Raw genomic sequence first — 14,440 nt, forward strand, 5'->3', positions numbered from 1 at the left:
GCTTTGTGTGGGGATAGGGTGGCTCCAGGCACTTCTTTTATGACCTCCTGGTATTCTCCGAGATCTCAACGGCAACTTTTTCCACCTGCCGTTGCTGCTGGTTGCAGCGCCTGGGGGAAGTGTGGGATGTATTGCTCATAACCTCCCAGTCTGCAGAAACTGGAGGCATGGAGCGGCTGTGTCAACACAGCTTGTCTGCCGCACTGCAACCGTGTACGTGCGCAGTCACGCTCGTTTACCCACCAATGATCAGGGTTTGCCAGGGACAGGGGTGCCCACGTTTACCGGAAAGTGATTCCCCTGGTAGCGCATTTACGGTGCGTAGCTGCATGCGCACTAACAGATCGTTTTATTGGGCTTTTTGACATTACAGCAACAAAAGCCCATAGGAAAACTGCTTTCCAGTTAGGTTTTCCAACACATTCAGCCAATAGTCAGAAATCACAATTTTGTCTAATTATACTTCAACATCCTCAGCTTGGCCTTTGACAGGGGTGTTCTTGCTACAGCTAGATGCAAGCTCTGACACAGCGGTGCACATCACGCTTGGTAGCATTTACACCAAACCCCTCGTCTGGTAGCACAAACATCCCTAAACTGAGTGCTGGTCTGTGCCCTAAAACACCTGCAATTCCATAGCTAAAAAAAAAAAAGAAAGAAAAAACAAAAAGACATGGTAGGAAGGATGCTGTAGATGGGAGACAGATTCCGTTGTTAAACACGGACAAGCAGTCCCATCAGAGGGCATCCAAGACATCTGCATGAGGCTGACAGATACAGCCAGCAGCAGGCAACCAAACACCTAGAGCATCTGACATAGCTCCATAGACGTGTCTTTAGGCAACGCAAGCAAGCCCTGAGAGTAAAATAAGTTGTCTAAAGCGATGCAGGAAGACAGTGACAAACTAGGAATTGCTGGTTTCTCCTGAATTCAAATGTTCAAGATCTCAGTGCCTGTCTTTTCCAAAGTCACTCCCTGTCAAGCCCTCGCCAGTAGGCATTATTCTCTCCTGAATAAGCAGCGAAAAACAGAGGAAAAGGCTGTCACCACACTGTTAGCTGGGTGGTGGAGCTGTGCCAAAGGCCAGTAAGCAAGCTGCTGTGCGAGAGCACCAGGAGGGAGATGGGACCTTGACGTACCCCCAGGCAGAGGCTGCTCGGTGACTTAACAGGCAGCACAGACGTTACAAAGGTGTTTCTTTGGAAATGGTAACTCTGCTGAAACTCTTGGGGTAACTTAGACCCAGGCATTAGGCTGTCCTGCAGAGGGGGTGCAAAAAGCAGGTTTTCCTCAAGATTTTATTTCGGAGCTATTTAAAATTAAAATCCAAACAACAGAGTAATTTTTCATTGCCGTGTTTCATACAACAGCATAACATCTTTAAATAGGATTCCTCATTGCAAAAGTAGCTGATTTGTTCTTCAAGTGCTTTCAGATCAATTAAAATACAATAAGAGCAAATGCAGGAAATATTTCTGTTACAGACAGTATTAATTGTGGGGAGCTCTGGGTGAAATGGAGATGACAGAAGTCAAAACCCAGAAGAATTAGAGCTTGTAAGGGACATTTCTGAAAGCCCACGATCTATAAAAGCAATGCTCCCAACCCAAATAAGCTCCCAACCCAAATAATTTCTCACCACCTGTTGTTTGTCAGACTGAGTAAGGGCTTTTTGCTGGAAGCTGCCTTTCAACACTGTATCCCCAACATAGTTTCGGGGGAACCGTCAGCAACACGCACAGGTATTGGTATTTACATGTCTTTCCACAGCATATTTGCACTTCTGATGTTACTTCGTTCCCTACTGGTGTTAGCAGGCACTTCCTGGTCTAGACTGAGCTTCGTGGTTAATGCTGGGACATTTCTTATAAGCTAGCTGCAAAGAGCCAGCCCATCTAGGGAAGGCTGGAGGAGGCGGTGAAAGGCACGACCAAAGTGCCGGCAGCTGAGCAGGGAAGAGGATGGGTGCCTTGAGAGGAGGATCCTATAAATCCCCAAAGCTGCCTTGCTCCTGGCCATGTCCTGTGGCTGAACCTGTCTTGTGCAGGACCCAGGGAGTCTCCTGAGTAGCTGCAAGGCAGCCCTGGGGAGAAAGGATGACCCCTTTTATCCACAGCTGAACTTCGTCTCTCCCTTTGGCAGTGTGTGCTTCTCCTTCTGCCAACGACCAGATTAAAACTGAAAGGGGAATAGCTGTAACGCAGGCATCCAGCTTTTAATAACTCAACATCCTTCCTAGGATGCTTGATGACCAACATCTCTCTCCGGCTTTTCTGCAGCTCTGCTAATGCCACAGCACTGTGGTAATTTCTTTCAGTCTTACAAGAAAGAAGCATAAATTGGGGTATTGACTGCCTCTGACTTTTTTAGTAGAATACGCCAATGCAGTCATCCCCTGGCTACAAATATCCATGGGAAGAATAGATGTGTCCTTTAATAACAAGGAGAGTGCTTAAAAAAGAACACTTTATTGCAGCGTTGCCTTCACCACAGTAAATTGCAGCATTTTCATTTTCCTGTATTTATTGCACTGAAGTGTTTATATCACTGTGAAGCAAATATTTGCTTTCAAAGGTCACTCATTGTCTCTCTCTCCCTCTGGGGATGTATGTAGGTCTCTCTCAGACTTCACCATGATTCCGTAAGGATATACAATGTTCTGGCTATGAGATTCTTTATTGCACCTGAGCACTACTAAACTAGCAGATGTAGAATTCAAGGTATAATAGGCAATGTGCTTCCATGAGCCAGTCTCTCTTTACGTTTTTCTGTAACCCTTAGTCTCCTGTTGTGCTCCTCTGCCAGCCCTGGTGTAACACACAAGACTGGCTCACAGGGAATTTGATGTGAGTTTCCCCGTTCCCTTGGCTTGGCACATGACATTTTTTGTAACAACATTTGGCCATCTGTCTTTTAAGAGAGCATTATGTATGTTTGTCTGTGAACCCAGAGGGTTTCTCTTTTCTGAAAGAGACCAAGATCCTTGTGAAATTTTGCAACCGCATCTGCGTATACAATTACTGCAAGTATAAACACAATTCGACTGAGTGCATGCAAGTGGCTCTAACTTCTGTAGCAACTTTTTTTTATCGAAGTTTAAGATCTAAGCACCTTAACATGGTACATCACAACTTTGTTTTGCTGACCTGTCACCTCTGCAGTAACCATAGACAAAATGTAATTTATTGAAAGTAAAGAGCGTGTTTAGGAGAGGTTATGCCCAGTCATATTGAGGTTTTTAAATCATTATAGGCTTTGATACTTGATTCAAATCAGCTTGAATGAGAACAGAACGCAAAATACCACAAGGAATTTATTCCCTGAGGTGCCTGGTAGAATCTTTGGTCAGTTCCCATTTTACTAAAACAGCAGTGGGTTTGAGTGGGCCAAACACAGACCACTACTTCACGCTTTTGAAAGCTCGTCCGGCAGTCAGTGAGCGCAGCCCCACTGCTGCTCACCTTTGCTTGGCCATTCCTGTCATCCGTTGGTTTCAATGTTCTAATAAATCAAGAGGACCACATAGAGGCCCCACATTTTTTAAAAAAACATCACAGAGGGAACACCTAATTTGTACTGTAGTGATGTAATTCCCTTTAGAACATACAAATATGTTCTCTATGGGACTTTATAGATAGCAGGGTTTGTTGCTGGAATTTCATGAAGCTGGAACTGAATTTAAGCATACATGGGGCTTTTCTTATCTCTAATCTGTCCTAGTCCACCTTTAGAACTGCAAAATCTGAAAAAAAAATTAAACCCATTCCTAGCCACCTGCAACATATATGCAGTTTATCATACTGCCTGCAAATGAGTAACCTTTATTGATTCTTGAGCATGGTTTTCTATTAAGTAAAGTTGAACCAGCACTGCTGCAGGGTACTTTTGTTTATGACTAAAACTTGATGTAAAATGACTTGTCTGGAAGAATGCTTGTTGCTGTTTCCCAATCCATTCTAAGTGCTTTACAAATACCAAACAAGCTCAATAAACCTGTCATGTTCAATCACTTGCTACGGAGCATCTCTCTGGTTACAACCTCTGACATTTTTTTCAGTTTGATGCAAAAAAAAAGGATGCATCTGTCACTAAAATGTCAACTGATGCTTCTAATTAACCAAAAAGGAAAACTCCAAAGAAAAATCAAGAAGTTTCCCCTTGTTGTTACTTTTTTGCACCACCCAACACCTTTGCTGGCTTGTGATCAGAATTGAATAAGTAAAAGATCAGAAGTCAGGCTGGAATCTACTTGAGAACTGAGTTTTCTGCACATTTTTTACTATCTGTGGTGACTGACAAGCAGCCAGCATTATTAGCTATTGTCAGGAGAAGCACTCATCTCACCTTCACTTGCTTACAAGTCTGTAATCATTGAGCTCACATGGGATATGCTTAGAGACTGAACCAAATCCCCTGTTTACAGTGAGGAAAACACTACCAAATAGACATAAACCAGGACCAGTTTTCTGCTCCTCACCGTGAGATGTATACACCAATTAGATCAGCTCCAAAATCATGTCTAAATTTTTATGACTTTTGCTAAAGATCAATGCTGCTCTTCTGCCAGCACAAGTGTAGCGAGGGATCCAGGCAGAGGAGAATATTTTATTACTGTGTCAGATACGTTAATGCTGAGTTTTGCCTCGCTCTGGGAAAAAAAAAAAAACAACAACACTATTTGTGAAGCAGTGACCGCTCTAGTGCCAGCCTGTGCCAGGTGGGACAGGAGTTTGGACAGTGGTCCTTTATCAAAATAACTTATTTTTATCCCAGCCAAGCCGGCTCCATTTGCTGATCAGGAGCAGCTTCTTCGTGAAGCTGCATGATGTGCCACAAAAAGTTATGTGCGTGCAGCAGTGGGGTTGGAAGGTTGGGGTGGCCTTGAGAACCTACCCACTCTTTCACGTGCCCTTCAGGAGGAGACCAATTCCTGATTCAATTTTTCATCCTAATCCTCAGAGTGTGACAGTTTTGCAAAGCTTATTTATCGCTGTTTGTGAGCATCCTTGAAGTGCCTGATATCAGTCTGAATATTAGCCATGAAAATAAGCTGCACATTAGCATCATCCGGGGCTGCAGATGAGTTGCTTAAGCTTGGTCCTTCACACCACTGTGACCGTGCAGCTGGCAGAACAGAGTGGGCTTCTTTTCCAGCGTATATTTGGGCTCCTAAACATTGTGTGACCCTTCACAGAATGTCAGCCTCCCTCTGACAAGGACGTAGCGATGCGCTCAGTGATGAAAGTAGGATGCTGTGCCAGTAGCTTCAGGGCTGGCTCTCTGAGATGGATTTCTTCCTGCTGTAGCTTCAAAGAAGAAAAGCAGCCACGAGTGAGGGCAGGACTAATGTGAAAGCATGAAGGTCACATATTCCTTCGTAGATAAGAAAAGCAGTAAATTTGTTGCTGGAGCTGCAGAAGAAATGCAAGGTGTGGTTGGCTTTCCTTACTCCTTTCTAAGCAAACAGGGTGCGATCCAGGAAATATCCCTTCCACCCAGCTGTACCTGTTCAGCTCATACTCCTGTTGTGCTGCTGGAAAGTGCTGTCAAAGCAGTAAGTGGATTCATCTCAGATAGAAAATAATTTGTTTTTAAAAAGGGTTATTATTAAAATTTTACAGCCAAACTCTGCCCTGGCTCATCTTGTTTTATAAAGGCTACACATATCACAAAGACAGGACAGAAAATAGCCCCTGGGATTTTGCTTTCCTACAGCAGCTTTACTGAAAGGGGCTGCTTTTGTCCTCTTTCTGTAATTGATCATGATGGCATGTGCTTTATGGCTGTTTATTCTCAGTCCCCCACAACTTCCCCACCTCCTCTGCACCTGGGATTAGGTTTTTCTGCAACGAACAAATGTAACATTCAGTGAGCAGTAATTTGCAATGTGGCATGCTTGAGTCGAGCAGAGAAATAAGCCAGTGTTGTGGTTATAAAGACCTGACAGATGGTAGGAGGACCCGCCTTTCTTAATCAAGTCATGCTCAGTAATCAGAGCTAGCTCGAATTTATAACAAAAAAGAAACCCTAACCAAATGAAGATTAGTGGGCTGCATCCTCATCTTGGGTTAGGACGAGCTCCGTGGCGTTGACAACACCAGATAAGTCCTGGAGGCTTTTCACCTGAAATGAAGGATTCGCTCAGATAGATAACTTCACCCGATCCAGCTGTAAATATTATTTCAGAGTCTGGACTAGAGTGTCCTGGACAAGTCATTAGCTGATAAAAATCTGCAGTTTCATTGTCTTTAATTTCACTGGCGATAAATTATCTGAGTGTCCAGCCCTCCAAGCAATGCAGTTGAAATATAGGATGCAAGCAGCATAGGCTTGACCTTGACCTCCTTCAAATTAAGGCTTTTAATTCTACAGAAGAATAAATGGGTCTGAAGCCCACTTCTGGTACCAAACAGTGCCCCCTGAATCTCCAGATGTGATGTGTATAGCTTTTGAATCATTAAGGAAAAAAGAAGGATTCATTTTTCCTCAGCGAACGTGGTAAGAATAGATCCTTGTTCCTCAAGAGCAATTAATAGCACAGGAGTAAAGCACCACCTTGACAAATCCTGTGTGCTCTGTGCCGCATAGGAATGACTATCCAGAACGAAAGAGTTTGGGTGAGGGCACTCGTAATAAAAGCACTTCTGGGGGACTGACATTTAAGCACATCTCGATGCTTCAGGGAGCTTAACCACACTGTTTCTTTCCATTTTCGCTGTCTTCCAGGCTCGCAGGCAGCTGAGTACAACTCCTTGATCTGCAGCTTCCACAAACACCCACAGCTAAAATGGCGGAAGACGCGGATATGCGCAATGAGCTGGAAGAGATGCAGCGGCGTGCCGACCAGCTTGCCGATGAAGTGAGGCCGAGAGCTAAGCAGGAACCCTGGGGCTGGGTGTGGGTGACAGGCAGGGCCAGGAACAGGAGCTGGTCTGGCAGAGGAGTTCTGGGACTGATTCTGTTTTCCGTCAGCTTTATGTGGAAAGCAGAACTGGAAAAGAGATGAAACAACTTAACGTCGTGTTTGGTCCAGATTAAGTAGTCTAGATTAAGATATTTATTGATCGCGAGTTTGGTTCGGGTACTAGGACGTGCATCAGTTTGACTGACCTTAGAGCAAAAAGCAGCAATATAATATTGTCTGAGGATTCCTTCAATCTGCCAAACCTATGCAATATTAAATGTTACCAATTAGGTGACTGAAAAGTAGCTGAACACTGCAGACCGTGTTTCTAAAGTGGAACACCAGCTGTTCCCAGCACCACCACTGCACCGTGCAGGCGAGGGGAGCGCACACGTTATAGCCCCCAGCTGCCCCGGGATGCGGTGGGAAGTGCTGCATTGTGAGCCCTCCTGGGGGCTGAGGGTGAGGAGATCACCATCACCCGCTGATGGCCTGATTTAGGGGGAAGGCAAAGAGCATAGGAGAAACATGCTGTCAGCATGAGCCTGCACATTAGTGAGGGAAACTGTGTCTTGCCACATCTAAGTGGCTTTTCCTGTTTTTTTTTTTTTTTTTTTTCCAGTCTCTTGAGAGCACCCGCCGAATGCTGCAGCTTGTTGAAGAGGTAAGGACTGCATTTTATTTGAGCTTCTGTTGCGAGCAAAAGCGATGGAGAATCTGACACATCGGGAGGTTCTTTTTTCCTTTTACTCACGTTGCTAGGGCATGGCTATGGCTTTTTGTACCACTCCATCCCTCATCCTTCCCCAGGCACGAGGGTCATTTGAGACACCGTGCCTCAGCTGCCCAGCTGCTGAGGCACAATGTTTTGCCCATGTCTGAGTATCCATTGAGCCAGGCTGCTCAAGATAAGGCAAGGAAACAGCTTCTGAAGGTGACCTGGAGTGAGGGACAAAAAGCTGAGTTTGCTGCAGAGCTCCTGGAGCCTCGTGTTGGCACTGCCCTGATGTCCTTGCCATGTCGCTGCAAGCAGGGAAGGTGAGAAAGGCCCTCTGCCTCTTTGCCCTGTCCTCTTTGATACCTCCCTCTACAAAACCACTTGCAGCTATTTATAGAGCATCGGTCACCACAGCATTAAGTGCCACTTTACGCATCTCTGAAACATTTATTAGGGATTCAAGGCTTATGAGATATCCTAGATCGACAGCTCTGGAGAAGGAAGTTCTCTGTTTCCACGGTGCAGGGGAAGGGGACTTGGGCTCAGCCCCCACGGCTAACACAGCCAACACCCTCCTGCAGGGGTCACCCCCAGAAGGAAAAAGCAATTTGCCCTCATTTCACCCTCTTCGTAACAAAGGGCTTTAAAAGCCGGGTGCTACCAAACTCGGTTCAGGTTAGAGCGATCAGGCATCAGGTGGTGGAAAACTTCACTCCTGCCTGACAGGCCGTGTTATTTCCAGACACTGTGCGAGCTGTGGCTCTGGAACAGGTGACGTTTTTAATCAGGGTCATCAGTACTGACAGTCCCGGTACTCCTGACAACTGGAGGAGTCTCCAGCAGAGACAACGGGCAGAACATGACATCAGGTCCCATGTCCAGGAACAAGCACAAGCCCAGCCGTAGGCTTCACGGCCTCAAAATCAATCAGGACTGTGGAGATCAATGGAGTCCAGTGGAGACAAAATTAAATTTCTGTGTACAGATAGACGAGCAGATGGGTCATTGAGCATAGTCAGCATCGCTTCTCCGCCACAAACACTTTGGACCTGGGCCCCTTGCAGCTAAAGCACGCTCTTGTCTTGCGAGCAATCTGCCCATTTTCTCTGCTCAACTCCCTGGACGTGCCATTTCTAACCTTCGCTTCATGTCACCTCCCGGCTGGACGCAGCTCCTGCTTTAAATCACTTCACTGACATGCACAAGTCTTACACGTGTACCTCCACAAACACAAGGCAGGAGAGCCCCCTGCCCCAAAATGCCTGCGATCGAAATAGACAACGCAGATGATGAGTGGGAAGAAAAAGAGGCACAGGAAAGGGAAGTGATTTGCCCAGGGCCGAGGCATCGGTAAATATCAGCCCTGTCTCTCCCAAGCTGTATTTGTGTGACCTATGCACTGCTTGAGTTTTCCTAACATATTGAACAAGCATATTGTGAATGCCACTGGAATTTTAGTATTAAATCACAGCAAATGGCAAAGTGGGAGGAGAACTGGGACTGCTGCATTTACCAATGAATTTATGTAAGACTCTAGTGCTTCTTGGAAGAGCACGGCATCTCTCTGGACCTGGCTTTTATTCAGATGCTACAGTATCTTCCTGTGCAAATACAGAAGTTTCTAAAACTAGCCATGAGTAGTCAAGGGAATTCATTTACAATGAGCTGAATATTATTTTCAGTAATGTGGCTACAAAAGTCCTTTAAAATTCTCCTGTGCTCTGAACAGCTGGTTGATTACTCTGACCCCATTTTCTAGGTACTTTACAAAGCATGCAGCAGCTAGGGAGTGAAAGATTTTAGACTAAAAAGACAAGTGGTGAGTGTCTTTGAAATTGAACTTGTGTTTCTCTGATATAATAGACAAAAAAAAAGAAAAAAAAAGAAAAAAAAAAGAAATCTGATTAGACTCACTTGCTTAGCAGAACCTGTCTAGTGAGTAGAGATAGGAAATATTCTTCCTCAATGAAAGAATGCTTTTTACTTTATTCTCTTGATAAAACAAATCCAGTACTCCTTAACCAGGAAGAGCATGCTCCCACGTTTAAGCATTATTCCTATATACATATATATGGATTCCTGTCATGGTTGGCTCCACTCTGCTAGATGCTAGGGAAATACAGGATAAACAGCCTGACCTGGCTCCGCTCTAGAGACAGAGGAGTGCTGTCTGCTCAGGGAAAGCCTATAGCAGTGCAATGCTGAAATGAGGCCAGAGCGTGAGGGACAAAACCGATGTCCACAAAGGGCCTCCTGGGCCCTCCTTGCCCCAGAAGACTTAGCCGAGTCTGAAGACTAAGCCCTGCTGCTGTTTGCAGGAAATGTCAGTGAGGAAAATGGAGCTGTTCTCCTTGCTGAAGGACCAAATCTGTTACTGCAGCTTATTTTTATAACCGAGCTTTGCAAGGAGATGATTGTTTCAGCCCTAGCACAACAGGAGAAGCCAGAAGTGGTGAGTGGACATTGTAAAGTGGCCACTGCCTTGCCTGAGGGCAGCTACGTACTGGGATGGCATATTACAAAAATCAGTTTGCTCTATGGTGCTCGGCATACCCATGCAACACAAAGCTACATCCACATTAACCAATGGCATTGGAACTACTCACTACTCACTGCCATAAATACCTGCATTTCCTTACATTGCTGTGCAATGTTTCCATCAAAACATAAAATAAAAATAAATTAAGCAGGAGAAGTAAGACTACAGCACAGTTTGTAGCTGACTTTCTCATTATTTTCTTGTTCAAGCTTTTAACCTCTGAGCCAACCTTACGAAATGCAAAATAACACAGTAGGAGAAAAGGCATGAGTCCACTATCATATTCTAGTGGAACCACCATCGCCTTTAAAAAAAATGATCATTGTAGGGTGGAAAAGAAGATAGTTTCTAGCTCTGACGCAGCAAGGGAAAAAATATCAACAAGATCAGTAGTGCAGAAAGCCCAGCAAGAAAGCACTTAGCAACGAGCACAGACAAAAGAGTTGTTCTGTACATTCAAATCCAGACAGGACTATTTCTCCTCTTACATACCGTGGGGTTAGAGTCAAGTTTAGTAAGATATCAGAGCTGAAGTGGTAAGTAAGGAAGTCTGATAACGTCACGATGCTGCTCGGAACAGGACACTGAACATACAGCATGCCATTTTACTTACCTCCTTCATTTGTGATTGGGAAGTTTCCTGTGACATTATTACCACAGTCAAATTACTACCACAAACACCCCTTAATTATAGACTAAAGAATTCTTAGAAAAATCTATTAATTTAGATTTTGATCCAAAGCTTGTGAAAGCTGATTTGAAAAATCCCTCTGACATCATTAGCTATTGGAATGGTTTTACTCAGACAAGTGTTTTAATCTGTGTAATTCCAAAGAAATACACATCTGACACAGAGGAAGGTGATTCATAATTCTGGTGTCAGTGCTTGCCACGCAGGATGAAACCCCGTGTAGCTGGGTCTACCAGCTGGATAGCACTGGAGTCAGGGACATTGCGCTAGATGAAAACCAGGCACACAAGATTTGAAGGGGGTTATATGCAGACCTGCCTTGGCTGAGGATCTGAGCCCCAGGGTAAATTAATAGGCTCGGAGAAGTAACATGGCTCTTCAGTCAGGCACGGAGAGACATTACAGTGTTAACAGGGTGACAGTGAACCTGGAGCTGGAGTTGATGAAATGTATTACTACGGATGACTGAAAGTGTTTCTTTGACCACATTTTTGTCTTTAGGGTGTTGACATGCCTCTTTAGTGTCACTGGGAACTGCTAGCAGTCTCAGCCTGTCCTGGTTTATAATTGCCTGGGTTAATTTATTCAAAATAAACTCTATAATCCATATTGATTAAAGCAAAATTCTTCATTGAAGAGGAAGTTTATGTGTTCTTCACATAAATGAGAGTGTGTATGTTTTTCAGGCTACCTCCTGAAACACAGAGGAAGGGATTTCTAGAATTTGGGTTCTCTATCTGATACATTATTCCCTTCTATTGTTAAGAAAATCAAACCTTGGGCTTAACCACAGTTGGAGAAGCTGCCTTTTGTAATGGGCACGGATAGGAAACACACTGTATTTCTGCAGGGACTGGCGGGCCCTTCCTGATTGGGAAGAAGTCTTCCCAGTTCCCTTCCTTGGGAAATTCAGTGACATAACAGTAATAAATACAGCAATGCATTTCCCCTCCAAAGTGCTGGGCAAATTACAGTGAATGCCTTGTAGATTAATTTAATGGGCTTTGAGTGAGACCCTACTATAAAAAAGTTTTATAAAGCTGTCACAGAAGATTGAGGATAATGTATATTAAAGACTGCAGCAGGGATCCAAATTATGCTGTTAAACTGGCTTCACTGAAGCACACTGCCTTAGGATGATGTATCTAAAAGCTGAATTAAGCCCAAAGTTTTAAAATAGTATATTCTAGCTTTCTGATCTGTAGCTTAGCCTGTGGTCCAGTGGAGAAACTGGGTGTGTGCTTCACAGAAAGCACATTGAAGTTGAATCCAGACCAGTACTCCTTGCTGGTTTACCTTTCTCCAAACACTAGAGCATAGCATTACCCAAAGGTCGAAGGACATTGACTTCCATAAGCTGTATGGGGTCTGTAGACATGGTGCTATTTCCCCTAGTGTAACTAATTTTTTAAGTCAAAAGTGATGGCCTCCTGCTATGAGGGGTCATCCTGTGAGCAACGTTTGTCAGGTCTGCATACGCCAGGCTTTGCAGAAGAGTTGGCAACACACGTCAGTGTCGGTGGAAATCAAGGTCTGTGAGGATATGCAGGCTGACCTGCTCACTCCGAGAGTCAGGGCTGAGCACATTCAAGGGCTGTGTGGGAAAGATGAAATGTTTTACCATCTGCAGTGTACCTGTTCTATGGATAAACAGAGGAACTCCAGAGCTGTCAGTTTAATGCCTCAACAAAAGCAGTTCATGCTGTGCCATTTTCTTCTAAAGAACAGGAGTGTGAGATGTTTGCTGTACTGTGGCAAAATCCAGCAGCCCAAATTCTCCTCTCAGGTGCAGCAGGAAGAGAAAGAGAGTCAAAAGCGAACCCAAAGAGACAAGGATGTTGAGAGATGGATTAATGTGGCATGCGCTCCATGAACTTTGCAGGACCCCATCAAAGATGTACTTTTCTTCTCTCCAGCTTGAACTATCCTAAGCATCCCATTTTCTGAGAATCCCTAATTTGCTGCAAACTAGATGGAGGATTGCTTGTGCAAGGATTGGAGGTTCTTAACTAATTCCTCCATTGCATGGGAAGACAGAAACACCCTAATCCTGGGGAAAGCGTACCATTAGCAGACACTTTCATAACACCACAGACCTCACTACTTCTGCCCATGTACGGGTTCCCACGTAGGATCTCACTGATGTTGTGTGGGTGGGAACCTTTCCTGAGCCCCTGGACTGGACAAATCCCAACCCCGGCACCCACTCGCTGCCGTGACATGGGCTCATCTGGGAACCTGTTATCAAGGTTTTATGATCAGTTGTTTTAAAACATATTCTTCTGGGCTGGCAACTTGCAAACACAGCTTTCGTCACCTCCTGCTACACGCTCTCTAAGCAACCAGTTCACACGTGTCTGCCGACAGCTGCTCCCACTGACCGAGGGCAGTTTCTGTGGTAGTTTTAGTGCAGGGAACACCAACGCGTTCTGTGCTTGGGAAGTCTCTCATGAGCCCCAAATACATTTCTTTGGTACCTTTCTTCCTCTGTGTTCCTTTAGATGAAGAAAGATTGAGAGTTCTAAAGATGGCTTGGCCTGTTGTCACGAAGGGTCAGATACCCAGAGTGTTTCTCTCCTGCTCAGACATCTGGATGATGAGCACATTTGCCAAATAGCTCTGTTTGGTTTTGATCTATCTAAAAAATCAGCCACAATGGAAATTAACTTTTGGGAAAGTCTGGATCTGTTTTAAATTTGCAAATGTGATTATATATATTTTTTTTTTCAAATTGGCTGCACATGGTTATTTTTTTGTGAAAAATCAATTAATGCTTAATCAAAACTTGGAACGGACAGAGATTGTCACTTGATGTCTGAATCACCTCTCGTCTTTGTCAGTGAGCATCTTTTTATTAGCTTCAATGTGCTTTGGATTAGATCTCAGATGCAGACAAGTGTATTCAGTGCACACTCTAATATTTTCACATTAGGATTAATGCTGTGGCAGGCTGAGCTACAGGTCACTTTCTTAAGAGACAGCGTATTGCCTGATGAAATGAAATTGTATTGATGGCCAAGTAAGTAGCAGAAAATTGCACCTCTTTAGCTCCGTGCAAGGATTTAATACGAAACACAAACCATAAGGTCCAATTGCCAAGTTCCTCTCTCAGCACAGGTCTCATTCAGGTCACTGGGCAGCTTAACTGCATAAGGCCAGATTGCTCAGGTCTCAAAACCTGCAGAAACAGAAGGTCAGAGGGCTAACAACCATCAAGCATTCCTCAGCCTGGCTATGCTGGACTCACTAAAAGCCAACACCTATAACACCACCAGCTGCAGGTTTTCTAAGCCCAGTATTCAGAAAGGCGCAATGTCACACTGCGCTGTATTTACTCAAACCCAAGAGGACTCAGGATCCAAGCAGCCTCCTTGTGTTTGCATGATGTATGTATGATGTATGTTTGTTACAATACATATAAGTCATTCTGGGTAAGCCACCTTGGGTACCGAGAGCATAGAGAGAGCACCATTAACAAGCTACCTGATATCCACTGCTCAGCAGATCTGATTCTTAACCCACAGAAAACTTAGGATCATTAATGGTGGCTTCCTTACTGTAAACAGGCAACTCTAAGATGACTCTTG

At 44.4% G+C, this 14,440-nt stretch overlaps 1 protein-coding gene across 2 annotated transcripts in view; it reads left to right on the plus strand.

Moving 5' to 3' along the window:
• Positions 1-14,440, plus strand: part of SNAP25 (synaptosome associated protein 25) — a 62,655-nt gene that overhangs the window by 25,967 nt on the left and 22,248 nt on the right. For both annotated transcript variants that reach the window (XM_035321282.1, XM_035321281.1), the window contains exons 2-3: positions 6,728-6,860; positions 7,528-7,569. In XM_035321282.1, coding sequence (XP_035177173.1) covers positions 6,789-6,860; positions 7,528-7,569 — 114 coding nt within the window. In that variant the 5' untranslated portion in view covers positions 6,728-6,788. The remainder of the gene's footprint in view (positions 1-6,727; positions 6,861-7,527; positions 7,570-14,440) is intronic.

Source organism: Oxyura jamaicensis, chromosome 3, assembly GCF_011077185.1.
Source record: "Oxyura jamaicensis isolate SHBP4307 breed ruddy duck chromosome 3, BPBGC_Ojam_1.0, whole genome shotgun sequence".
Lineage (NCBI taxonomy): Eukaryota > Metazoa > Chordata > Aves > Anseriformes > Anatidae > Oxyura > Oxyura jamaicensis.